This window comes from Lethenteron reissneri, chromosome 62, assembly GCF_015708825.2.
Source record: "Lethenteron reissneri isolate LAM-NWPU_2019-01 chromosome 62, ASM1570882v1, whole genome shotgun sequence".
In the NCBI taxonomy this organism is placed as follows: Eukaryota; Metazoa; Chordata; class Hyperoartia; order Petromyzontiformes; family Petromyzontidae; genus Lethenteron; species Lethenteron reissneri.
In genome coordinates this window covers 3,088,016-3,114,284 of record NC_083840.1, presented here as the reverse complement: position 1 = coordinate 3,114,284, position 26,269 = coordinate 3,088,016, and the positions used below count along the sequence as shown (strand labels likewise).

At 49.8% G+C, this 26,269-nt stretch overlaps 1 protein-coding gene across 2 annotated transcripts in view; it reads right to left on the bottom strand.

Annotated features, from left to right (window-relative positions):
- The window catches only part of CCDC191 (coiled-coil domain containing 191), a 55,962-nt gene extending 31,386 nt beyond the window's left edge, over positions 1-24,576 (bottom strand). The window contains exons 1-5 of one of the 2 annotated variants that reach the window (XM_061576809.1): positions 24,555-24,576; positions 22,941-23,085; positions 18,532-19,499; positions 16,490-16,665; positions 3,314-3,591 (exon numbers count right to left, since the gene is read on the bottom strand). In XM_061576809.1, coding sequence (XP_061432793.1) covers positions 3,314-3,591; positions 16,490-16,603 — 392 coding nt within the window. In that variant the 5' untranslated portion in view covers positions 16,604-16,665; positions 18,532-19,499; positions 22,941-23,085; positions 24,555-24,576. Of the gene's footprint in view, positions 1-3,313; positions 3,592-16,489; positions 16,666-18,531; positions 19,563-22,940; positions 23,086-24,554 lie in introns of those variants that run through there. The other variant, XM_061576810.1, reaches the window with a different exon arrangement.
- Between the last annotated feature and the right edge of the window lie 1,693 nt (positions 24,577-26,269).

Below are 26,269 nucleotides of genomic sequence, written 5' to 3'. Positions count from 1 at the left end.
CCCTAGTGGCGATGTTTACACACCGCACCAGGTACTCATTTAAGGCTGAGTCGACCTAGGGGAGGCCCAGGACCGGTTCAGATAATCGTCACTGGTGTTAGCCGTGAGCGGGAATCGAACCCGGGTCGCCAGGTTCATAGCGCAGCGCGCTAACCGCTACACTACCGCTCCCCACCAGACACACACATACACACACACACACAGATACACACAGACACACACACAGACACACACACCCACACACACAGACACACACACAGACACACGCACACAGACACACAGACACATACACCCACACACACAGACAACAACAACAACCGCCATTCGCCACTAAGTGGCGGTGACGTCACCACGATGCTTGTGCCAGGCCAAGTGCACCTTGAGGCCACGTGAAGTGTCGAAAGCCCGCTGGCAGGAGGTCACGGGGCAGACCCAGGTGCCACGGGTCGACTGACCGAGATGACTGGCTGATGCACCACCTGTGCCCCCTACTGTGCCAACTTGCTGTGCTTTCGCCACCCGGCGCTCCGCTCGTTGTTGTGAGCGTCGCTCCTCCGCCCTCCGTTGTTGCTGGAGGGCGACTGCCTCCAACTGCCCAGTAGCGTCCTTCACGAGCCTCCTCCACTGAGGCCGATCTTGACACCGCTGGTACCAGTCATCGGCAAGTCCACTCAGCTCCACGTCCTCCTGTACCACATCACTCCATCTCTTCTCCAGCCCGTGCCGCGCCCGTCTAGCCCCCTCGATCCGGCCGAACAAAAGCTGTTTAGGCATGCGGTGGCTGGGCATGCGGGCTACATGACCCAGCCAACGCAGCCTTGCCTGCCGGAGGAGCTCACTGATGGGACTTTGCCCAGATCTTTCAAGGATTTGTGAGCTCCTCACACAATCCAGCCTGGTTAAACCCAGGATGGATCGTAGGCAGGCCAGCCTAAATGTTTCCAACCGGCGAAGATGCTCCACCAGGGGGGTCCACGTCTCGCAAGCATAGAGAAGGGAGGGAATGACCGTGGCCGAGAAGACCTGAAGCTTCGTGCGGAGCGACAGACCAGGTAGCTTCCACACAGCGTTACGCAACCGATGAAAAGATATTGCCGCTCGACTGATTCGGAGTGAGACCTCTGCTGATAAACTGGAGCCGGTCATAAGCACACTGCCCAGGTATGGGAAACTCTCCACTCTCTCCACAACTGCCCCATCACCAATTGGGAGTTGTGGGGGTGGAGTGTCCGATGGTACAAAATACCCAGGCAGGTGCTTAGTTTTGGTGGGGCTGATGGTAAGGCCCCACCTCTTAGTTGCACGCTCCAGTCTCAGCAGCAGCGTCTCCAACTCCTCTTCTGAATGAGCAGCTATTACCAAATCATCGGCATACATAACGTGGTTGACCAATAGGGAGCCATCCCTTGATCGCACCCGGGCATCGATCAGCCTCCCATTATATCTGTACCAAATGGAAATTCCCCCGGTACAGCAATTGAAGGCTTCACGAACTACGCGGTCAAAATAGATGTTAAATAATGTGGGAGCCAGAGGACATCCCTGTCGCACCCCAAGGTGTACAGGGAAAGGCTCTGACTCCTGGCCACGTAGTTTTACCCGGGCCCGCTCACCATCATGAAGGTCCTTAATGATCGTGAGCAGAGGGTCAGGGACTCCGAAAGCACGAAGAACAACCCAGAGCCCAGTCCTACTGATGGTATTATAGGCCTTGACCAGGTCAATAAAGCAGAGATGTAGGTCTTTTTGGAATTCCCTACACCTCTGCTGTAGCAGACGGACAGAAAATATGGCATCTGTGCAGGACCGCCCTTTCCTGAAACCGCACACACACACACACACAGACACACACAGACACACACAGACACAGACACCTACACACAGACACACACACACACACAGACACACACACACAGACACACACACACAGAGACACACACACACAGACACACACACACAGACACACACACACACACAGACACACACACACAGACACACACACACCCGCACAGACACACACACAGACACACACACGTCCACACGCGTGTGCGTGGGTCGTAGTGGAAGTGTGGAATCGGCTGTGAGCACGCGCTGAGCGCAGGGATTGACCGCTGGGCGCGAGGGCGCGTCGGGGGAATGTTGAGCCGGCGGTCGGTAAACAAGAGGGTGCAACCGTGCACCTCCGCTAATGGAAAAACCCAATTTGAGCGAAACGGGAACATTAAGTCGTAACGGCCGCGCCGTCGGGCACGAAACGCCGTCCCCCCCCCCCCCGGCCTAACGGCTGAGCGCGACGGAATAGCGGGCTTGCGCTCGCGAGAGCAAAAAAAAAATTGAATAAAACCAAAGCGTAACTCTTTCGGCAGGGATCGCACTCGCGGATTTAGCGGTTCTCACCACCACCAACCCCCCCCCCACCACCACCTTCATCGCCGTGATATTAAACCGCCGGGGAATTAAACCGCGCCGGGCGGGAGGGAGGGGCTGGGTGGGGAGGGTGGGCTGGGTGGGGAGGGTTGGGAGGGGCTGGGTGGGGAGGGGAGGGTGGGGAGGGGCTGGGTGGGGAGGGTGGGGGTGGGTGGGGAGGGGAGGGTGGGGAGGGGCTGGGTGGGGAGGGGAGTGTGGGGAGAGGCTGGGTGGGGAGGGGAGGGTGGGCTGGGTGGGGAGGCGCTGGGTGGAGAGGGGAGGGTGGGGAGGGGAGGGTGGGCTGGGTGGGGAGGGGCTGGGTGGGGAGGGGAGGGAGGGGAGGGTGGGGAGGGGCTGGGTGGGGAGGGTGGGGCTGGGTGGGGAGGGGAGGGTGGGGAGGGGCTGGGTGGGGAGGGGAGTGTGGGGAGAGGCTGGGTGGGGAGGGGAGGGTGGGCTGGGTGGGGAGGCGCTGGGTGGAGAGGGGAGGGTGGGGAGGGGAGGGTGGGCTGGGTGGGGAGGGGCTGGGTGGGGAGGGGAGGGTGGGGAGGGGAGGGTGGGGAGGGGCTGGGTGGGGAGGGTGGGGTGGAGCTGGGTGGGGAGGGGAGGGTGGGGAGGGGCTGGGTGGGGAGGGAGGGACTGGGTGGGGAGGGGCTGGGTGGGGAGGGTGCGGCTGGGTGGGGAGGGGAGGGTGGGGAGGGGCTGGGTGGGGAGGGGAGGGTGGGGAGGGTGGGCTGGGTGCGTGGGTGCGGTGGCTGCATCAGTGACCCGGGTGCATTGCACGGCTCATCTTCAGTGGTGGAAAAAAAAAAGTTAAAAAGTCCCCGAGCGCACCACGTAAAAAAACAAACAAAAACGACAAACGCGACGCGCTTGAACCGACACGCGCGTGCCCTCGCCAAACTCTCACCGGTTCGACCTCGGCTCCTGCTCGACCCTCCGCTGCTCCTGCTGCTGCTGCTGCCGCCGCTCCTGCTGCCGCTCCTCCTGCTGCCGCTGCCGGAGTGCGGAGCGTAGCCGCGCCGCTTCCCTGCGAATCTCGGCCTCCTCGCGCTCCGACCCGAGCGTCCGCTCGCGGTCTTCGCGCGCCAGGACCCTCCGTGCCTCGGCGTCCGCTGCGGCACGGTCAGAGGCCTCAGCCCGTCGTCGGCGGCTCTCGGCCGCCCGTCGATCAGCGGCCTCCCGCACCTGTAGGGGGCCCGTCCGCAGAGTAGAGGTCGGGAAAGCTGCGGTCAAAAGGCTGGGTTTGAATCATGGCGTTCAGCTGCCCGGTTATTGAAACTGTGAATGTTATTCATGGTGAAGGGTTTTTGGGTTGGATGGCTTTAATTTCTAGATTTGAAGTTTTCGTGGCTGCAAGGATCGATACTCTTTGGTTTTTTTCGGTGAAGTCACGTAGGTGGGAAAATAAAAATGAAAACAGCTAAATTGAATCACGAAAATAAAATAAAAAAATGAAAACAATTAAATTAAATCACGAAAATAAAATAAAAAAATTAAAACAATTACATTAAATCACAAAAAAAAATGAAAACAACTACATTAAATCACAAAAATAAAATAAAAAATGAAAACAACTACATTAAATCACAAAAATTTTATAAAATAAAAAATGAAAACAGCTAAATTAAATCACGGGGGTGGGGCTGGGTGAGGGGTGGGAAGGGTGGGGCTAGGTGGGGTGGGGCTGGGAGGGGTGGGACTGGGTGGGACTGGGTGGGGAGGGGAGGGGCTGGTCACCCCGTGGTGCCCTTATAAAACTCAACGTTTAACCTACTCACGCCGGCTTGTGCCCGCCCTCACAGTCGGGCATATTTGCGGAATACACCACGCCGCCGTTGACCCTGCAGGCCATTGACCGAGCAACCCGACGTTCCTACCAGCTCCCTCCGCAGGAAGAATCTGTTACGCTTCCAGGCCGCAACTAAGCCTGCAGCTGTCAGAGCGGTAACAAGTATTTGTCATTTCTCTCCATTTCAATGGGTTCTCGAATCCGTCTCGGCCAGTAATGATGAGTTTTACATGACACTTCAACGTTATCGAAATCAATTGAATGTATATATATATTTTCCCCTACTCACCAACTGAGCTAAGCAGCTCTTTATCAGCATAGAACCACCATACTGTGCGTCACGCCACGGGAGTGGCTCCCTAGCAGGACGTCGATCGCCGTCGGGATGAAATTTAGCACTGCGTCCGGCGGGTACCTCGACCACACTGAGACCCGTACCCTACCCGATACCCGGCTACCCGTACCCGGCCGGGTACGGGTAGCCGTTTGCGACCCTGGTGCGGCCGGGTACGGGTAGGCCGTGAGTCACTGGTGAGTCACCGTTTGTCACTCATTTCCCAACGTCTTGTCTCTTCTCACGATTCAAGTTCATAGAATCAACCCACCCGCGCCTGCAACATGGCTTCATCCCAGAGGTCGCAATCAGGTACCCGATACCCGTACCCTACCCGTACCCGGCCGGGTACGGGTAGGGTACGGGTACGGTACGGGTACGGCCGGGTACGGGTACGGGTACCCGTTTGCGACCCTGGTGCGGCCGGGTACGGGTACGGGTAGGCCGTGAGTCACTGGTGAGTCACCGTTTGTTACTCATTTCCCAACGTCTTGTCTCTTCTCACAATTCAAGTTCCTAGAATCAACCCACCCGCGCCTGCAACATGGCTTCATCCCAGAGGTCGCAATCAGGTACCCGATACCCGTACCCGTTTGCGACCCTGGTGCGGCTGGGTACGGGTACTGGTAAGGAATCAAAACCCATTTGCGACCTCTGGACTCTGGTGAAAGGTTCCCTTGGGGCACGATGAACAAAAATCCCTGCCGAAATTACGATCCGTAGGACCGCCCCGGGCTGACGGCTCTTCATCCGCAACATTGTCCGTGAAACTTTAAAGACTATGAAAAAATAAGAAGAGCTTTTTACCCTTTCCGGCAACCCACGGAACCGTTATCGTGAATAATACCGATCGCAAAAGCACCGCGACTGCATGTTAAAGCCAAGTCTCCAGTGTCCGCTTGATGGCAGATGGGGCGTGCGTTTGGTACATTTCCCGACAGGAATTACCAGGAGTGTGGGGGGAATTGAATTAATGGGCTGCGCGAATTGAAAGGAACTTGGCAGGGCTGACCACTGCGAAGCTCAACGAAACATTTCCAATTAAAGGAGCCCTTTTAAAAAGGAAAGTTGAACGATTTAAAAAAAAACCCGTTTTCATTTCGTACATTGCGTCATCCGCGCTAATGCCAACCCACAATGCTGTGCGGCAGTCGCTCGGTTAACTCATTCTTTTGTTATAGTAATAATAACATAATATTATATAGTAGTAGGTTTTTACCCTTTTAAACTGGTACAAAACTGACACCTTAATTCAAGGCATCATGTTTGCAATAACCACAACACAAGTAGTCATTATCAGAGTTGCATCTTTTTGTTTGCTTTTTGTGACTACTTGTGTTGTGGTTATTGCAAACATGATGCCTTGAATAAAGGTGTCAGTTTTGTACCAGTTTAAAGGGGTAAAAACCAACTACTATATTTTGCCACTGGTAAAAGAGATGTCTCATAGAGTAAATGCTTACCCCGAGCTCTCAATACTCTGATATTGCACTGTATTTGAGTTGTACGCCTTCTGGTGTCATCTGGTCCAACACCAATGGGGACTAGGCTCTAAAGAAAAGCTGTCTCGGGTGTGGACCAATCAACTTCAATGACAGTGCATATCATTATCATTATCAGAGTTGCATCTTTTTGTTTGCTTTTGTGACTACTTGTGTTGTGGTTATTGCAAACATGATGCCTTGAATAAAGGTGTCAGTTTTGTACCAGTTGAAAGGGGTAAAAACCAACTACTATATTTTGCCACTGCTAAAAGAGATCTCATAGTGTAAATTATATATTTCGTATTTTTTTTTAAATTTCCCTTCCACGTGACTTTACCGAAAGAACCAAGAAGATGAATCCCTGAGGTCACGAAAGCTTTAAATCGAAATTTAAAGGAGCCCTTTTAAAAAAACGAAAGTTGAACGATTTAAAAAAAAAAAAACACGCTTTCATTTCGTATATTGCGTCATCCGCGCTAATGCCATCCCACAAATGCTGTGCGGCAGTCGCTCGGTCAACTCGTTCTTTTCGTATCAGCTCCACGAAATAACTGTTGATCGAATGTAGCAAGAACCGGTTTCGTGGATAACAATTTTTTTCACGGACCAAGAGGGGGGGGGGGGGGGGGGTTGGGATGGAGCTTCATCATTGGGTCCCAGAGGTCGCAAACGGGTTTTGTTTCCTTACCCGTACCCGGCCGCACCAGGGTCGCAAATGGGTACCTGTACCCGTACCCGGCCGGGTACGGGTAGCCGTTCCCTACCCGTACCCTACCCGAAATGAGTGACAAACAGTGACTCACCAGTGACTCACGGTCTACCCGTATCCGGCCGCACCAGAGGTCGCAAACGGGTTTCGTTCCCTACCCGTACCCGTACCCTACCCGAAATGAGTGACAAACAGTAACTCACCAGTGACTCACGGTCTACCCGTACCCGTACCCTACCCGAAATGAGTGACAAACAGTTGCTCACCAGTGACTCACGGTCTACCCGTACCCTACCCGAAATGAGTGACAAACGGTGACTCACCAGTGACTCACAGCCTACCCGTACCCGTACCCTACCCGAAATGAGTGACAAACAGTGACTCACCAGTGACTCACGGTCTACCCGTACCCATTCCCTACCCCAAATGAGTGACAAACAGTTGCTCACCAGTGACTCACGGTCTACCCGTACCCGTACCCTACCCGAAATGAGTGACAAACGGTGACTCACCAGTGACTCACAGCCTACCCGTACCCGTACCCTACCCGAAATGAGTGACAAACAGTGACTCACCAGTGACTCACGGTCTACCCGTACCTGTACCCTACCCCAAATGAGTGACAAACAGTTGCTCACCAGTGACTCACGGTCTACCCGTACCCGTACCCTACCCGAAATGAGTGACAAACGGTGACTCACCAGTGACTCACAGCCTACCCGTACCCGTACCCTACCCGAAATGAGTGACAAACAGTGACTCACCAGTGACTCACGGCCTACCCGTACCTGTACCCTACCCCAAATGAGTGACAAACAGTTGCTCACCAGTGACTCACGGTCTACCCGTACCCGTACCCTACCCAAAATGAGTGACAAACGGTGACTCACCAGTGACTCACAGCCTACCCGTACCCGTACCCTACCCGAAATGAGTGACAAACAGTGACTCACCGGTGACTCACGGCCTACCCGTACCCGTACCCTACCCAAAATGAGTGACAAACGGTGACTCACCAGTGACTCACGGTCTACCCGTACCCTACCCGAAATGAGTGACAAACAGTTGCTCACCAGTGACTCACAGCCTACCCGTACCCTACCCGAAATGAGTGACAAACAGTGACTCACCGGTGACTCACGGCCTACCCGTACCCGTACCCTACCCAAAATGAGTGACAAACGGTGACTCACCAGTGACTCACGGTCTACCCGTACCCTACCCGAAATGAGTGACAAACAGTTGCTCACCAGTGACTCACAGCCTACCCGTACCCTACCCGAAATGAGTGACAAACAGTGACTCACCGGTGACTCACGGCCTACCCGTACCCGTACCCTACCCAAAATGAGTGACAAACGGTGACTCACCAGTGACTCACGGTCTACCCGTACCCTACCCGAAATGAGTGACAAACAGTTGCTCACCAGTGACTCACAGCCTACCCGTACCCTACCCGAAATGAGTGACAAACAGTGACTCACCGGTGACTCACGGCCTACCCGTACCCGTACCCTACCCAAAATGAGTGACAAACAGTTACTCACCAGTGACTCACGGTCTACCCGTACCCTACCCGAAATGAGTGACAAACAGTTGCTCACCAGTGACTCACGGTCTACCCGTACCCGGCCGCACCAGGGTCGCAAACGGGTACCCGTAGCCGGCCGGCGTCATCTGGTCCAACACCATGTGAGAGACTAGGCTCTAAGGAAAGCTGTCTCGGGTGTGGACCAATCAACTTCAAGGACAGTGCATACATTATCAGAGTTATGTCTTTTGTTTGCATTATGACTGCAGGTATTGTGGTCTATGTAAACATGACTCCTTGTAAAAAAAAAGGTGTCAGTTTTGTTGCCAGATAGAAGGGTAAAAAAACAATGATCAGTTGAGGGACTTGCGACATTTTTCAATAAGTCGACCAAGCGCACCCACGATGTTGTGAAGTGACATTTACCAAGAGCAGGGCCCACGAGATGGAGCTCAAATCCTAGGCTAGTTCAGACGATCAGCACGTACCAATCTGATCTGTGTGCTGTGTTCCGGATTACGAGCAAAAAATCCAGATGGTTTGAACAATGACACCCTGATGATGGCCGCCGGATATGATCTCAGGCTGTGAAAAGCATCAATGTGCTTCCACGTAATGGCATATGAGGGCTTTTTCAAAGAAACCGATGCACTATGTCGTGTGCTACGCAATAAAGTAATGGACTTTGGATTCTGCCGGGCACGAATCCGTGACACGATGGGAGTTGTGGAACGCCAGACACAAGAGTTAGACAGTTTCTGTCATCGATTCGAGCAGAAATGCGTCACACTTGGCCTGGCAAACAATGCCCCAAGTAAACAGACGATCAGGGTGAGAGGAAAAGAATGTTTCATAACATTCTGGACAATTTCGATTTAAAGCTTTCGTGACTGAAGTGATTCATCTTCTTGGTTCTTTCGGTAAAGTCACGTAGAAGGGACGTAATAAAATAAAATAAAACGTAATATTGTTTTATTATTTTATTACTTCCCTTCTACGTGACTTTACCGAAAGAACCAAGAAGATGATTCTGGACAATATCGGGTGTTCAAGTGAAAGCAAGGTTTGATCATTTCGGAGAGCTAACTTTCTTCCTTGGTTTGGTCGATTGCAACGAAATTTGATGAAATGTCACAACATTTCGACGACACTAAACTGCAGAGCCTATCACAATACACAAGGTACATTGACTTTTTCTTGTTGGTTCTTTCGGTAAAGTCACGTAGAATGGAAATAATAAAATAATAAAAATAAAACATAATAAAACAATTCTCACGACGTTTCGGCCACAACGCAAGCAGCCGTCCTCAGGTGAAGAACAGGTCTGTCGGGGAGACAGCGTCTGAATGAAACACCACCAGGCTTGGCAGCGTCTATTTAAGCTGGGTTGGAGGGGGAAGAGCGCCTTGACAAAATAATTTGCATATCAAGAGGGAATTTAGCATATTTATGGGAAATGCAGATATGCGATTAGGTCTACTTGTGAAATGCGTAGGAGGTTTGGCGAGGGGTTTAAAGTTATGTTTTGCCCGTGCATTATGCAGGATTAGCAGCATCAAAGTGAGGGTATAGGAGGAAGCATTACATTGATTATCGGATTGTATAGTTCACAAATGCAAATCGCCCGGACAGCTTTTTGGCCTAGAATGATCAGATGGCAGATGGTTCCCTAGGTGACAAAGTTACTCGCTATACCAGCTACAACAGCGTCCGTTGAAAGGTCGTGGTTTTCTGCTTTGAAACGACTCAAAACATACAGTGTCGGAATCGGGCTGACCAAGAACGACTTTCATCCCTGGCGATCATCCCTTTTGAGACGGAGAGACTTTTCAAACTAAAAGAAAACAAAGAGGACTTCTGTAACAAAGTCACTGACATCTTTGTCCAGAAGGATAGGGGAGTGGACTTGATTTACAAGTCAAGGTAAGAACATGCAATACATATTTTGTGATAATAGGTGCAGATATTATCGGAGCGTGTTTTTTGTTTGCATTCTGACAACAAGCATTGTGGTTAAACGCAGACGTGATGCCTTGTAAAAGGTTTCAGTTTGGTGTTTTAACATCTTAACACAGCTGTTTTGTTGCCAGACAAAAGGGGAAAAACCTATTATCATATTTTGGTACTGGCAAAGGAGATCCCATGATATTAATATATATTTTCATTGTTTCGATTTAAAGCTTTCGTGACTGCAAGGATTCATCTTCTTGGTTCTTTCGATAAAGTCACGTAGAAGGGAAATAAAAAATAATTTTCACGACGTTTCGGCCACAACGCAAGCAGCCGTCCTCAGGTGGAGAACAGGGCTGTCAGACTCTGTCTTTTTGACAGACCTGTTCTCCACCTGAGGACGGCTGCTTGCGTTGTGGCCGAAACGTCGTGAGAATTATTTTATTATGTTTTATTTTTATTATTTTATTACTTCCCTTCTACGTGACTTTACCGAAAGAACCAAGAAGATTTTCATTTGTGTTCAATGAGTATGAATAGTGGAACTGCATTCGCCTATGAAACCTGAATCGAATACGTGACTTGCCTGCACGCGTGTGTTGTCAAGAATGCTGATATGAAATATGAAACGTACGATGGGCCTGACCAATAGTCTTTGTGCAACCTGCCAATTGAATGGTGAATTTAAGCCACCTCTATCGGGTTCATATGTGTGTAAATCTGGCTCTGATACTAGCCAGTGCCTCCCCAGACATTGACCTCACCGCACGTCACTGATATGAGGGTAACCAAGTCCCATTCAACAGCAACTGCCAAGCAAAATGACAAACCCCCGATTGCGCCGAGCAAAATAAAACGAAAAAATTATTAAGCAAATGAAGAAATGGCACCAAAACGAAAAGCACAAACGATAATCACAACGAAGAAATCGGCCCGTTTAGGTCTACACCACAATCCCATTATAATTATCAACTATTTTTGAACTAAACTATTTTTTTAATCCTTTATATTAAGTTCACTTGCTTGCTTGCTTACGACCGTGCAAATCTTTCGGTCGTTTTTTTAACCCACTTCCCGTGATCCAATCGAGCTGACATTTTGCACACAGACTCGTTGTGTGTGACAAGTTATTTTCGTGAATTTTTTCCCCAAAATTGTAGGAATTTTTTTTAAATATTTAATTACTAATTGCTTAATGGTGGCAGGCAATCATCTGACCCATAGGTGGCAGCCATCTCAAGCCAGAGGACGAGAGGACTCTAGCCGCCACGCATATAAAGGATTTATAGTGAAAAATTTTGTTTTTACGGGTTAATTTTTTATTTGACCAGTTAAGGGACCACTGAGCTATGTAGCTCTTTGGCAGAAGTGACTTGGCCACAAACAATAGCCCCGACGAAGTGGGATTATCATCATCACCACGTGAATATTTATAGCAGCCAAGATACCCTAAATGTGTTGATGTTGATTGTAAATGTGGAGGGGAAAATCCGGAGGACCCAGAGAAAAATCCACGCGACCACAGCGAGAGAGAGAGAGACACGCAAATACCAAATATACAGCAGCAGGCGTCAGGGTCGGGATCGAACCCACGACCTCCTGTACCCTAGGCGAGGTAGTTAACATCTCCTAGCCACCGTGATGATGATGATAAGAGACACGCAAACACCAAATATACAGCAGGCGTCAGGGTCGGGATCGATTCCACGACCTCATGTATACCAGGCGAGGTAGTTAACATCTCCTAGCCACCGTGATGATGATGAGAGAGAGAGAGAGACACGCAAACTCCAAATATACAGCAGCAGGCGTCAGGGTCGGGATCAATCCCACGACCTCCTGCATACCAGGCGAGGTAGTTAACATCTCCTAGCCACCGTGATGATGATGATGATGAGAGAGACACGCAAACTCCAAATATACAGCAGCAGGCGTCAGGGTCGGGATCGATCCCACGACCTCCTGTACACCAGACGAGGTAGTTAACATCTCCTAGCCACCGTGATGATGATGATGATGAGAGAGAGACACGCAAACTACAAATATACAGCAGCAGGCGTCAGGGTCGGGATCGAACCCACGACCTCCTGTATACCAGGCGAGGTAGTTAACATCTCCTAGCCACCGTGATGATGATGATGATGAGAGAGAGAGACACGCAAACTCCAAATATACAGCAGCAGGCGTCAGGGTCGGGATCGATCCCACGACCTCCTGTACACCAGGCGAGGTTGCTAACATCTCCTAACCGTGGCAGCCCTCTTTAATTGTGACGGAGCAATCGTTGGCGAAATAATTAAATCCAAAAGGATGAATCCATGAGCTGATCACGTAAGAGAGCGATCCAAACCGCCCCGACCCCCGCCCTCACCGTTCCGTGCAATGAGGAAAGTGCTCAATAAGTCTGCGATGCATTCAGCCGCAGGGGTCAATTGATCCCCAATGCAATTTGCTCCTAAGGGCAGCCCATTGATATTTTGGTAAATCACTTTGCCAGTGGACATTCTGGTACGCTCGAACGAAGAATGGTGGTCACCGCATCGCCGCACGGCACTTTCAGGTGCGGCTTCCGCGGCCTTCCAGAAACCCTCTTTCCTTTCCGATATTAGAAAACCACCGCAAGCTACAGCACTTATAAAATCGTCAATTACATTCTAGATTTGAAGTTTTCGTGACTGCAAGGATTCATACCAGAGGTCGCAACCGGGTACCCGATACCCGTACCCTACCCGATACCCGTACCCTACCCGATACCCGTACCCTACCCGATACCCGGCTGGCTACGGGTACAGGTACCCGTTTGCGACCCTGGTGCGGCCGGGTACGGGTATGCCGTGAGTCACTGGTGAGTCACCGTTTGTCACTCATTTCCCAACGTCTTGTCTCTTCTCACAATTCAAGTTCCTAGAATCAACCCACCCGTGCCTGCAACATGGCTTCATCCCAGAGGTCGCAATCGGGTACCCGATACCCGTACCCTACCCGTACCCGGCCGGGTAAAGGTAGCCGGGTATCGGGTAGGGTACGGGTACGGGTAGGCCGTGAGTCACTGGTGAGTCACCGTTTGTCACTCATTTCCCAACGTCTTGTCTCTTCTCACAATTCAAGTTCCTAGAATCAACCCACCCGCGCCTGCAACGTGGCTTCATCCCAGAGGTCGCAATCGGGTACCCGATACCCGTACCCTACCCGTACCCGGCCACTGCGGCGGACAGTTTACAACTTGGGCACGTGGGTCGTAAGACGACACGCGGATGATTGATGGGAGAAGACACGGGGGTTTTCAGAACAAGACAAGGTGGTTCAAAATACATTTAATACGATATGCGCTAGAACTCAATTCGAAAGTGGAAATGAAATTGCCTGGGAGAGTTTAATTGAATATTCTACAATGAGAAAAAGGAGTTGAAGACTTTACCGAAAAAAACCCAAGAAAAAGGAGTTGAAGAAAAGCGACGTCCGAAAATGAAATCAGGGATCGGAATATTTCATATTCTTGGGTTTTTTTCGGTAAAGTCACGTAGGTAAAAAAATTAAATTAATAAAAGTAAAATAAAAATAAAATAAAAATCACGACGTCTCGGAGGCAACACAAGCTTCCGTCTTCAGGTGCAACCGTCACAGCGCGGTAGCTGTATTTATTAATTAAAAATTTTCCCCTACGTGACTTTACCGAAAAAACCGAAGAATATGAATCGTTGCAGTCCCGAAAGTTTCAAACCTGCCCAGAATGTTTGATTGCTACATAGCTCATGGGGCGAGAGGAGTACGTGGGTGGGTGGGTGGTGGTCTCTCTCAAACATCACAGGCCCTTCTCGCTCGTAGCCGGGTCTCCCTCCACACACCCCCCCTCCCCCCCCACACACTTTACGCACCGCCAAATGCCCTTACTCAGGCCTGCCACGTGGCTTTAAAAACAAGTATAACCCGTAAAAACAAAGTTTTTCACTCTAAATCCTTTATATGCGTGGCGGCTAGAGTCCTCTCGTCCTCTGGCTTGAGATGGCTGCCACCTATGGGTCAGATGATTGTCTGCCAGCATTAAGCAATTGGTAATTAAATATTTAAAATGTTTTCCCTAAACAGTGTAAAATTTTTGAAAAAATTTTTCACGAACATTAATTGTCTCGCACAACGAGTCTGTGTGCAAAATGTCAGCTCGATTGGATCACGGGAAGTGGGTTAAAAACGACCGAAAGATTTGCACGGTCGTAAGCAAGCAAGCAAGCACGCAAGCAAGCAAGCAAGCACGCAAGCAAGCAAGCAAGCGAACTTAATATAAAGGATTTAAAAAGAAAATCACGACGTTTCAGAGGCAACACAAGACGTTTCGCTGGTAATTGCATGCAGCATCATCGGCTATCAATTGCCACTTGATCGAGCCACTTAGTTATCATTTGTGGCCACGTCGCTTCTGAAAAAGGAGGCAATGGCTCAGCGGTCGCTACCTGGTAAGATAAAAATACGTAGAAGGAAAATAATAAAAATAAAACGTAATAAAATAATTCTCACGACGTTTCGGCCACAACGCAAGCAGCCATCCTCAGGTGAAGAACAGGTCTGTCGGAAAGACAGCATCTGAATGAACACCACCAGGCTTGGAGCGTATATTTAAGCTGGGTTGGAGGGGGAAGACCGCCTTGACAAAATAATTTGCATATCAAGAGGAATTTAGCATATGTATCTTCCCCCTCGAACCCAGCTTAAACATACGCTCCAAGCTTGGTGCTGTTTCATTCAGACGCTGTCTTCCCGACAGACCTGGTCTTCACCTGAGGACGGCTGCTTGCGTTGTGGCCGAAACGTCGTGAGAATTATATTTTATCGTGTTTTAAATTTTTATTATTTTATTATTTCCCTTCTACATGACTTTACCGGAAGAACCAAGAAGATGAATCCCTGCAGTCACGAAAGCTTTAAATCGAAAGATAAAAATAGTTACATTTTATTTATTTCTATTTTTAATGTGATTTGTTAACCTTCCCTATACTTTGTTTGTTGTTGCAACGTTCTGACCCCATGCCCCCTACTTGAAATCTGTGAAAAAATATCTTAATAGCCCATCAGGTTTCCTCCAGTATAAATACAATATTCAGATTCTCACTCATTATCATTCATTATTTTACAAAAGGACATTCCCGTGAGCAAATGCACCCCGGTACGCGTTTCAACGCCACCCTCCCGTACAAAGCTACCCCACGGCCACCTTGCAATCGTACATTCCATCACCTGCAGGCAAAACGTTTCGTGAGGATCATCGCGTCAGCATCGTTCACCCTGGGCGGGTAACCGACAATCCATTTTCGGGGGAAGCGACGGCTCAAAGGTTACCCAAAGAGTCTGGCTTGTAGGCCGGGCCACGGTCAAAAAGAGCGGGGTGGGTGGGTGACAACACTCAGGCGGGATGACACGGAGTCCTCGCCATGCGGGCCGGCTAGGCGGGTGCGAGCGACGTGACACAAAAAAGAAACGTGTCATCCGCGCCAAATCAACGAGCGCCTTTCATCCCCCCCGAATATTAGCGGGCCGGACGTACAATAGAGAAGCCGTTCTTTTCCCCGCGTGCAGAGCACGGAACGACCGAGCAATCAGGAGGGCGACTGTTTGGCAGCCGGGGGCCAATGACTATTTTATTGCGACGTAATTTATTTCAATTTTTTTTATGATAAAATAATAAAAATCTGGTTAAAGGCTCAGCATCCCCACGGTCGCTCGCTCACGCCCGCTGCCGGCGGAGGCTTTGGCGGGTAACTTGGTCTACTCTTCCACGTTGACCGGACGACGTGGTGGACAGCTGTTTGGGAGGTACCCGTGCGCCAAGCAACCTGCCGGTGGACAGGGCTACATTCATCTTCTTGGTTCTTTCGGTAAAGTCATCACGTAGAAGGGAAGTAATAAAATAATAAAAATAAAACATAATAAAATACAATTCTCACGACGTTTCGGCCACAACGCAAGCAGCCGTCCTCAGGTGAAGACCAGGTCTGTCGAGAAGACAGAGTCCACTTGAGGACGGCTGCTTGCGTTGTGGCCGAAACGTCGTGAGAATTGTATTTTATTATGTTTTATTTTTATTATTTTATTATTATTTCCCTTCTACGTGACTTTACCGCAAGAACCAAGAAGATGAATCCCTGCAGCCACGAAAGCTTTAAATCGAAATGTATTTTTATTATTTTATTATTTCCCTTCTACGTGACTTTACCGAAAGAACCAAGAAGATGAATCCCTGCAGTCACGAAAGAAGCTTTCAATCGAAACAGAACGTGGCCAATTCGTCGCTGACCTTCTGATGTCGGAGGTCCATGGTGAGGCGTGGGTCACGTGGCCTGCACGCGCCGTTGCCCTGAAGGCCCAAATCGGCGAGGAAGCTGGCCTGAACCACCTCCTTTTCCAGCATCCCCTTCACCAGCGCACCCACCGCATCATCCTCCAGTCCCGCTCCCACTTGCTCGAAGTACTCTGCAGGAGTAAAGTTGAACGCAAACTATAAACGAAACTTATTCCTGGTTAAATTTCGATTTCAAGCTTTCGTGACTGCAGGGATTCATCTCCCTCGTCACACATCGTCACAAATGTCTGACCCCCCTCCCCCCCCCCCCCCTAGGTGCGTGACGTCATTTATGGACGGCCCCAATACAAGAGGTCGCGGGTTCGATTGCGACCTGTGGTGCCTGTTCGATATTTGGATGTCAGAAGAGGCGTTGCCCTTCAAGGCCATGATGAAACAGTTCCTGTCAAGATGTTTAAACATCCAAACTGAAAACCTCTTGCAAGGAATCATGTGCTGCACGAACTACGCATTTCGATTTAAAGCTTCTTTCGTGACTGCAGGGATTCATCTTCTTGGTTCTTTTGGTAAAGTCACGTAGAAGGGAAATAATAAAATAATAAAAATTAACATAATAAAATACAATTCTCACGACGTTTCGACTGCAACACAAGCAATCATCATCATCATCAGGGGACCTTTCTTAACGGAATAAAACATAGTACAGGAATTTCGTTTCATCCTTTCAGGCAAATAAAACCGGAGGCGTTCAGATGTTAAAGCACCAAATATCATCAGGTGATGATTGCTTGTGTTGTAACTTCTAATTTAGCAATCTTTGGAAGAACGCAATAAGCCAGGTAGGGTGTTGACTGTTACGTTAGCCGACTCTCTGTGTTGTATTGCATTATATTTCTAAGTTTTCTCATTCATTCGTACCCGATGACGATTGCATGTGTTGCAATTGAAACGACGTATTGTTATTTTAATTTATTTTCTTTCTACGTGACTTTACCGAAAGAACCAAAAAGCAATGTTTTAATTGTTACTAGGTAAGGCCCCACTGAGACGCGTAGCTATTTTTCGGAAGTGACCTGGCCACCACAAATGACAGCTCACGCGAAGTGGCTTGTCATCATCACGCGGACATTTATAGCAGCAAAAAAAATACTCTGAACGTGCGGTGTTAATTCTAAATGTGGAGGGAGAACCCGGAAAGGCCCGGAAAAAATCCACGCGATCACGGGGAGAGAGAGACACGCAACATCCAAATATGCAAGCGTCAGGGTTGGGATCGAACCCACGACCTCCTGTACACCAGGCGAGGTAGTTAACATCTCCTAGCCACCGTGATGATGATGAAAGAGAGAGACACGCAAACTCCACATATACAGCAGCAGGTGTCAGGGTTGGGATCAAACCCACGACCTCCTGTATACCAGGCGAGGTAGTCAACATCTCCTAGCCACCGTGATGATGATGATGATGAGAGAGAGAGACACGAAAACTACAAATATACAACAGCAGGCGTCAGGGTCGGGATCGAACCCACGACCTCCTGTATACCAGGCGAGGTAGTCAACATCTCCTGGCCACCGCGACATTTGAACTCATGCCGTGACGACGGGCGCGCCATTGTATTTGATTGTTTTCGCGCGGAAATGGGCCGAAAGATAAACTACAACTCTGGAAGGATACAGTACTTCTGAATATCGAGCGCTTGGTTGGAGGAAGTCGAAACTATGGAGCAAGATTCCGAAATCTCCTATCCGCCAACACCGCCACCACCGCCCGCCACCGCCACCACCGCCACAACCACAACCACCGCCACCACCGCCACCCCATGCCCCCCACCCCCACCACCCTATGCGCTTGACCAGCGATACGCTCCGCTGCTCCCGACGCGATTGTCTGACTTGACCAGCTGATTGTGAAATTGCAGTCGTTGCACTGCAGCATCTAAGCGAGCGGTACGAAAGAAGAAGAAGGTTTGGCTGAGCTCAGCGCGTGCGTGTAATAAGGAGGGGGGGGGGGACGGGGCGCGCCGGTCATTTTACCGTCAAAGCTTTTGGGAGCTCGGCCCTCGGTTGTCCCGCATCCCGTCGCGCGACCGAACGGGACGTAAGAGTGCTCCGTTGCGTTCCCATGAGCCTCTGCTTCATCCGGCCAATCGTCTTCCAGCTCCAGCTTGAGTTTGCTGCTCAGCCAATTGGCGAGAAGCTCCTGGGCTGCGTTGGAAGAGAAACACGACAAATGGTTCGGTGGCAACTGTACGTGTGTAATGTGAGGACATATCCGGGTTGCTGATGGATCAAACCTCGTTGCGATGATTGGCTCTGCCGGTCCTGGCCCATAGCCAACGGAGGGAAGCCTAGGGGCGTGGCCCTGACGTAATGGGAAGGTGACAGCTGCAAGTAGATGATTGGTTCTGCTGGCTTTGGCCACAGCCAATGGGGAGACGAGTCAGGGGCGTGGCCCTGACGTCATGGTGACAGCTGTTTGTAGATGATTGGTTCTGCTGGCTTTGGCCACAGCCAATGGGGAGACGAGTCAGGGGCGTGGTCCCGGGAGCCTACGATGGAGTCTGGAAGATTCCATAGAGGCTAACCAGGATTGGTGGAAAGGTACCACGTGACCCGGGTATTAAAAGGGGTGGAGACGAACAACACGTGGTCAGATCTGGAACGAACGGAGGGTGAGGCCACGCGGGAGCGGGGTCCAGGCTGCCACGTGGTCCAGGCTGCCACGTGGTCCAGGCTGCCACGTGGTCCAGGCTGCCACGTGGTCCAGGCTGCCACGTGGTCCAGGCTGCCACGTGGTCCAGGCTGCCACGTGGTCCAGGCTGCCACGTGGTCCAGGCCGCCACGTGGTCCAGGCTGCCACGTGGTCCAGGCTACCACGTGGTCCAGGCTGCCACGTGGTCCAGGCTGCCACGTGGTCCAGGCTGCCACGTGGTCCAGGCTGCCACGTGGTCCAGGCTGCCACGTGGCCGTGCGTGTCTCTCTCTCTATCCCTCTCACGCTGTCTGTCAGCAGCGTGAAGGAGTAAGATGGGAGTGTTGTGAACGAAAGAAAAAATAAAGACCGGATTCCAGAAGTCGTTTCCACGACCGTTATTGCACATGGAGGAAAGCAAGCAGGAGGTTAACATGAACCTACAAGCGTCACGTTGCACGTTCAACACCGCCCAAGCTGACAAGCGCACGTCCGATCATGGCTAACGATAAAACAATTAACCCGTAAAAACAAAGTTTTTCACTATAAATCCTTTATATGCGTGGCGGCTGGAGTCCTCTCATCCTCTGGCTTGAGATGGCTGCCAGCTATGGGTCAGATGAATGCCTGCCACCATTAAGCAATTGGTAATTAAATATAATTTATTTTTTCCTAAAAAGTGTAAAATTTTGGAGAAAATTTTTTTTCACGAAAATCAATTGTCACGCACAACGAGTCTGTGTGCAAAATGTCAGCTCGATTGGATAACGGGAAGTGGGTTAAAAAACAACCGAAAGATTTGCACGGTCGTAAGCAAGCAAGCACGCAAGCACGCAAGCAAGCAAGCAAGCGAACTTAATACAAGTAAACCCGTAAAAACAAAGTTTTTCACTATAAATCCTTTATATGCGTGGCGGCTAGATTCTTCTCGTCCTCTGGCTTGAGATGGCTGCCACCTATGGGCCAGATGATTGTCTGCCAGTATTAAGCAATTGGTAATGAAATATTTAATTTGTTTTCCCTAAACAGTGTAAAATTTTGGAAATTTTTTTTCACGAAAAATAATTGTCACGCACAACGAGTCTGTGTGCAAAATGTCAGCTCGATTGGATCACGGGAAGTGGCTTAAAAAACGACCGAAAGATTTGCACGGTCCTAAGCAAGCAAGCAAGCACGCAAGCACGCAAGCAAGTGAACTTAATATAAAGGATTTAAAAAGATAGGGACGCGGAAGAAAAATCATGCTCACACCCTCCAACTTGGGGTTTGGTGGAGCCACGGTGGTGGGATGTTAAACGCCTCGCCTGGTATGCAGGAGGTCGTGGGTTCAAGCCCGAACCCCGAGGCCTGCTGCACGTTTGGAGTTTGGATTTTTCTCCGGTTTGTCCTTTTATAATTTAGAATCAACGCGAAATTCGGAGTGTTTGACTGGAATACAATTCCACGTGATGGAAAAGGCAGAAGCAGCCTATCACGATATAGCTGCTTGTCACGTGGTATAAACGATCCGATGCGTGTGGCATTGTCTTTGTGCTTTTCGCCTGTTGGCGTTGTTCTTTGCTCTGACACCGGTGGTGAGACTAGGCCATACAGAAGGCTGCTTCTGTCTCTGGTGTAGGCCAATCAGTTTCAAAGACAATGTCAATATATTATCATCATCATCAGAGGCGTGTTTGTTTGCATGTTCAGCGCCGGTACCGTGTGTGGTTAATGCAGTGAACTTGACTCCATGCAAAAGGCAATTTAGTTGCTGTTTGAAAATCTTAACAGCCCTTGTTTTATTGCCAGCAAAGGTTCAAACCTCTTCTTATTTTTCATCCTTTCAGCATTGCTGCTGTTGTTTTTTTGTAATCTCCAATTTTTGGGGAAACACTTTCGATCTAAATTCGTCCGGGCGTTTGTTTCTTCCCCCCCCCCCCCCGAAAGATTTAAATCCCTCCGTAAGCGCAACCACAACCCGGCAGCGAAATTGCAGTTCACGTGGCAGGCTCACGTTCACTGAAGTCATCATCGCTTCCTTCTTCTTTTGACCCCCATCCCACTCCCAACGGTACAACCCACCACCACCACCGCCGCCGCAACCGCACCCAGGTTGACAGCCAGAGGAAGAAAAAAGCAAACGATTGGGATTTGGAAATAAAAATGTGCTCGTGCAAAAAAAATAAAATGTAGTCGCAAAAAAATAGCTCGTGCAAAGAAAAAATGTGTGTTAGCAAAAAAGAAAAATTGCTCTCGCGAAACAAAAAACATTTAGTCGCAAGAAAAATATTGCTCGTGCAAAAAAAAAAAATATTGTCGCGAAAAAAATTGTTCGCGCAAAGAAAAAAAAACATGCAGTCGCAAAAATCTAAATGTGCTCGTGCAAAAAAAAATGTAGTAGCAAAAAAAAATATTGCTCGTGCAAAAAAATATAGTCGCAAAAAAAATTGTTTGTGTAAAAAAAAACATGCAGTCGCAAAATGTAAAATGTGCTCGTGCAAAAAAAAAATGTAGTCGTAAAAAAAAAATTTGCTCGTGCAAAAATAACATTTAGTCGCAAAAAAAAGTTGTTCGTGCAAAAAAAAAAAATTGGTCGCGAAAAAAATTGTTCATGCAAAAATAACAAAATCACGTAGTCGCAAAAAAAATGTTGCTCCCAAAATTAAAGAGTGCAGTCGTAAACAAAAATTGGCCGTGCAAAAAAAAAGTAGTCACAAAAATAGCTCGTGCAAAAAAAAACAATTAGTCGCAAAAAAAAGTTGGTCGTGCAAAAAAACACATTTAGTCGCAAAAAAAAGTTGTTCGTGCAAAAAAAAAAATATTCAGTCGCGAAAAAAATTGTCCGTGCCAAAATAACAAAAGTACGTAGTTGCAAAAAAAAATTGCTCCCGAAAAAAAAAGTGCAGTCGTAAAAAAAAAATTGCCCGTGCAAAAAAACTAAACAAAACATGCAGTCGCAAAAAAATAAATTACCGGAGCCATCGCAGTGCATGCTGTGCAAACCACGACGTCACGATTGATTGATAATAATCAGAGGTGGCTGAGTTGTGGAGAGTGGAGGGAGGGGGGCAGGAGGTGGGTGGAGAAGGGGTGAGTCTCTCAGCTGTAATTATATCAGGTGGTTCAGCGGCAGAGGTCGCAAACGGGTTTTGATTCCTTACCCGTACCCGGCCGCACCAGGGTCGCAAACGGGTACCCGTACCCGGCCGTACCCGTACCCTACCCATACCCAGCCGGGTACGGGTAGGGTACGGGTATCGGGTACCCGATTGCGACCTCTGGGATGAAGCCATGTTGCAGGCGCGGGTGGGTTGATTCTAGGAACTTGAATTGTGAGAAGAGACAAGACGTTGGGAAATGAGTGACAAACGGTGACTCAGCCAGTGACTCACGGCCTACCCGTAGCCGTACCCGGCCGCACCAGGGTCGCAAACGGCTACCCGTACCCGGCCGGGTAAGGGTAGCCGGGTATCGGGTAGGGTACGGGTATCGGGTAGGGTACGGGTATCGGGTAGGGTAGGGTACGGGTATCGGGTACCCGGTTGCGACCTCTGCCACCCAGCCCGCAATCGGAAGGAGATGAAACTCCGGGCCGGGGTCACCTGCTGCTTCTCTCCCGTTTCCCTTCCCGGCGATCTCCATCGAACGTGCAAACGGGCGTCGTCAGGGTGACAGGTTCGGGATCGAACGCGCGAGACCTCCTGCGTAACCAGGCGATTGGGAGCGACGGGGCGGTAAGATTTCCCATCAGACCGCAGCGTCCCCGCCCTCACCTTCGCTGTACGTGTCGTCGTGGTCGCGCAGTCGAGCGGCGGTCAGGGCGTGCGGCGTCGTCGCTGATGCGGTCCGACCCGGAGCGCCGGTGACGGGGAGCGCCGGGACCCGTGGCACGTCGGGATCGGACGCGCGCTCCGCTGTCTGGTGGCGCGCGAGGAGGCGGGGGCAGAGAGAGAGAGACCCGCAGAATCGTAGACACACATAGACTGATAGAGACTCATAGACTCGCACAGAGACCCATAGACTCACACAGAGACCAGCAGAATTGTAGACACACATAGACTCATAGAGGCACATAGACTCAGAGGCCTATAGACTGATAGAGACCCACAGACTCATAGAGACCCATAGACTCACATAGAGACCCGCAGAATCGTAGACACACATAGACTCATAGAGACTCACAGACTCACACAGAGACCCATAGACTCATAGAGACCCATAGACTCACATAGAGACCCGCAGAATCGTAGACACACATAGACTGATAGAGACTCATAGACTCGCACAGAGACCCATAGACTCACACAGAGACCAGCAGAATTGTAGACACACATAGACTCATAGAGGCACATAGACTCAGAGGCCTATAGACTGATAGAGACCCACAGACTCATAGAGACCCATAGACTCACATAGAGACCCGCAGAATCGTAGACACACATAGACTCATAGAGACTCACAGACTCACACAGAGACCCATAGACTCATAGAGACCCATAGACTCACATAGAGACCCGCAGAATCGTAGACACACATAGACTGATAGACTCACAGACTCACACAGAGACCCATAGACTCACACAGAGACCAGCAGAATTGTAGACACACATAGACTCATAGAGGCACATAGACTCAGAGGCCTATAGACTGATAGAGACCCACAGACTCATAGAGACCCATAGACTCACATAGAGACCCGCAGAATCGTAGACACACATAGACTCATAGAGACTCACAGACTCACACAGAGACCCACAGACTCATAGAGACCCATAGACTCGCACAGAGACTCATAGACTCACACAGAGACCCACAGACTCACACATAGACCCATAGACTCACAGAGACCCACAGACTCGCACAGAGACCCATAGACTCACACAGAGACCCGCAGAATCGTAGACAAACATATATATTTTTTATTATTATTTAAAATAAAAATTTTAATTCATTTTTTTAAAATTATTTTTGCCTACCGGCACCACCACGCCATCCGTCATTAGGCGGCTAACGCCACAAAAAATTGCCCCAACAGCCTGCATGGCCACACGTGGCAAAAGCAGGGGGGCATTTGCCTCGGCCGCCCCCCCCCCAACTCCACCGCCCCCCCCCGCCCCACCGTCTTTTAGCTGTGGTCAGGAGCGGGTAGCAGACAGCCGCGTAATCATTCAGGTCTGAGACTCTGTGGGCCTTCCGTTGATGAATGGCGCCATCCGTGCCCGGGACGCTCCGAGGTCTCGTTGAGCAGGTCCCGACACGGAGGGAGCGCTGGATTTTGACGAAAAACCTGGAGCTCCTAACCCTCCCCCCCCCCCGCATAGCCCGTGACCTTGCGTGAGAGAGGTCGTGTACGATCAATGGGGCAGACGTTGGCGGTCGGGATTTACCGGCAGTCTTTTGGGGGTCGCACGGCGGCAGAGAGATGTTAACTCCCTCCCCGTGGTACGCAGGAGGTCGTGGGTTCGATCCCGACGCTGACGCCTGCTGCTGTATATTTGGAGTTTGCGTGTCTCTTTTGCTCCCCGTGGAGATGTTAACTCCCTCCCCCTGGTATACAAGAAGTCGTGGGTTCGATCCCGACGCTGACGCCTGCTGCTGCTGTATATTTGAAGTTGGCGTGTCTCTCTCTCATCATCACGGTGGCTAGGAGATGTTAACTACCTCGCCTGGTACACAGGAGGTCGTGGGTTCGATCCCCACGCTGACGCCTGCTGTATATTTGGAGTTTGCGGGTCTATCTCATCATCATCACGGTGGCTAGGAGATGTTAACTACCTCGCCTGGTACACAGGAGGTCGTGGATTCGATCCCGACCCTGACGCCTGCTGCTTTATATTTGGAGTTTGCGTGTCTCTCTCTCTCATCATCATCACGGTGGCTAGGAGATGTTAACTACCTCGCCTGGTATACAGGAGGTCGTGGGTTCGATCCTGACGCTGACGCCTGCTGCTGTATATTTGGAGTTTGCGGGTCTCTCTCATCATCATCACGGTGGCTAGGAGATGTTAACTACCTCGCCTGGTACACAGGAGGTCGTGGATTCGATCCCGACCCTGACGCCTGCTGCTTTATATTTGGAGTTTGCGTGTCTCTCTCTCTCATCATCATCACGGTGGCTAGGAGATGTTAACTACCTCGCCTGGTATACAGGAGGTCGTGGGTTCGATTTTGACGCTGACGCCTGCTGCTGTATATTTGGAGTTTGCGTGTCTCTCTCTCATCATCATCGTCATCACTGTGGCTAGGAGATGTTAACGACCTCGCCTGGTGTACAGGAGGTCGTGGATTCGATCCCGACCCTGACGCCTGCTGCTGTATATTTGGAGTTTGCGTGTCTCTCTCTCTCATCATCACGGTGGCTAGGAGATGTTAACTACCTGGCCTGGTACACAGGAGGTCGTGGGTTCGATCCCGACCCTGACGCCTGCTGCTGTATATTTGGAGTTTGCGTGTCTCTCTTTCTCTCTCTCATCATCATCACGGTGGCTAGGAGATGTTAACTACCTCGCCTGGTGTACAGGAGGTCGTGGATTCGATCCCGACCCTGACGCCTGCTGCTGTGTATTTGGAGTTTGCGTTTCTCTCTTTCTCTCTCTCCCCGCGGACGCGTGGATATTTCTCCGGCGGTCCTGCGGTTTCGCCCTCCACGTTTAGAATCAACGTCGCGCATTTAGAGTATTTGGCTGCTAAATATGAATGTCCACGAGATGTTGATGATGATGATAAGCCACTATCGTCGAGTTATCATCTGCAATAGCCAGGTCGCTTCTGAAAAAGAGCCGCATCGCTCAGTGGGACCTTACTACCTTGCAATTTGTTTAAATTCTTCGTTGACAAGGTAAGGTCGACCGAGTTGGAATTAAATTTTTAAAACTGTCAAAAGGAAAAAAATGACAGCGGCGACGATAATACTCAGTGGCAAAATACAAGAAAAACTCACAATGATGGCAAATCTTCTTGGTTCTTTCGGTAAAGTCACGTAGAAGGGAAGTAATAAAATAATAAAAATAAAACGTATAAAAATAATGAAACTAAAAATAAAAAAATAATACAAAAATAAACCATTATAAAATAATAAAAATAAAACATAATAAAAGAATCA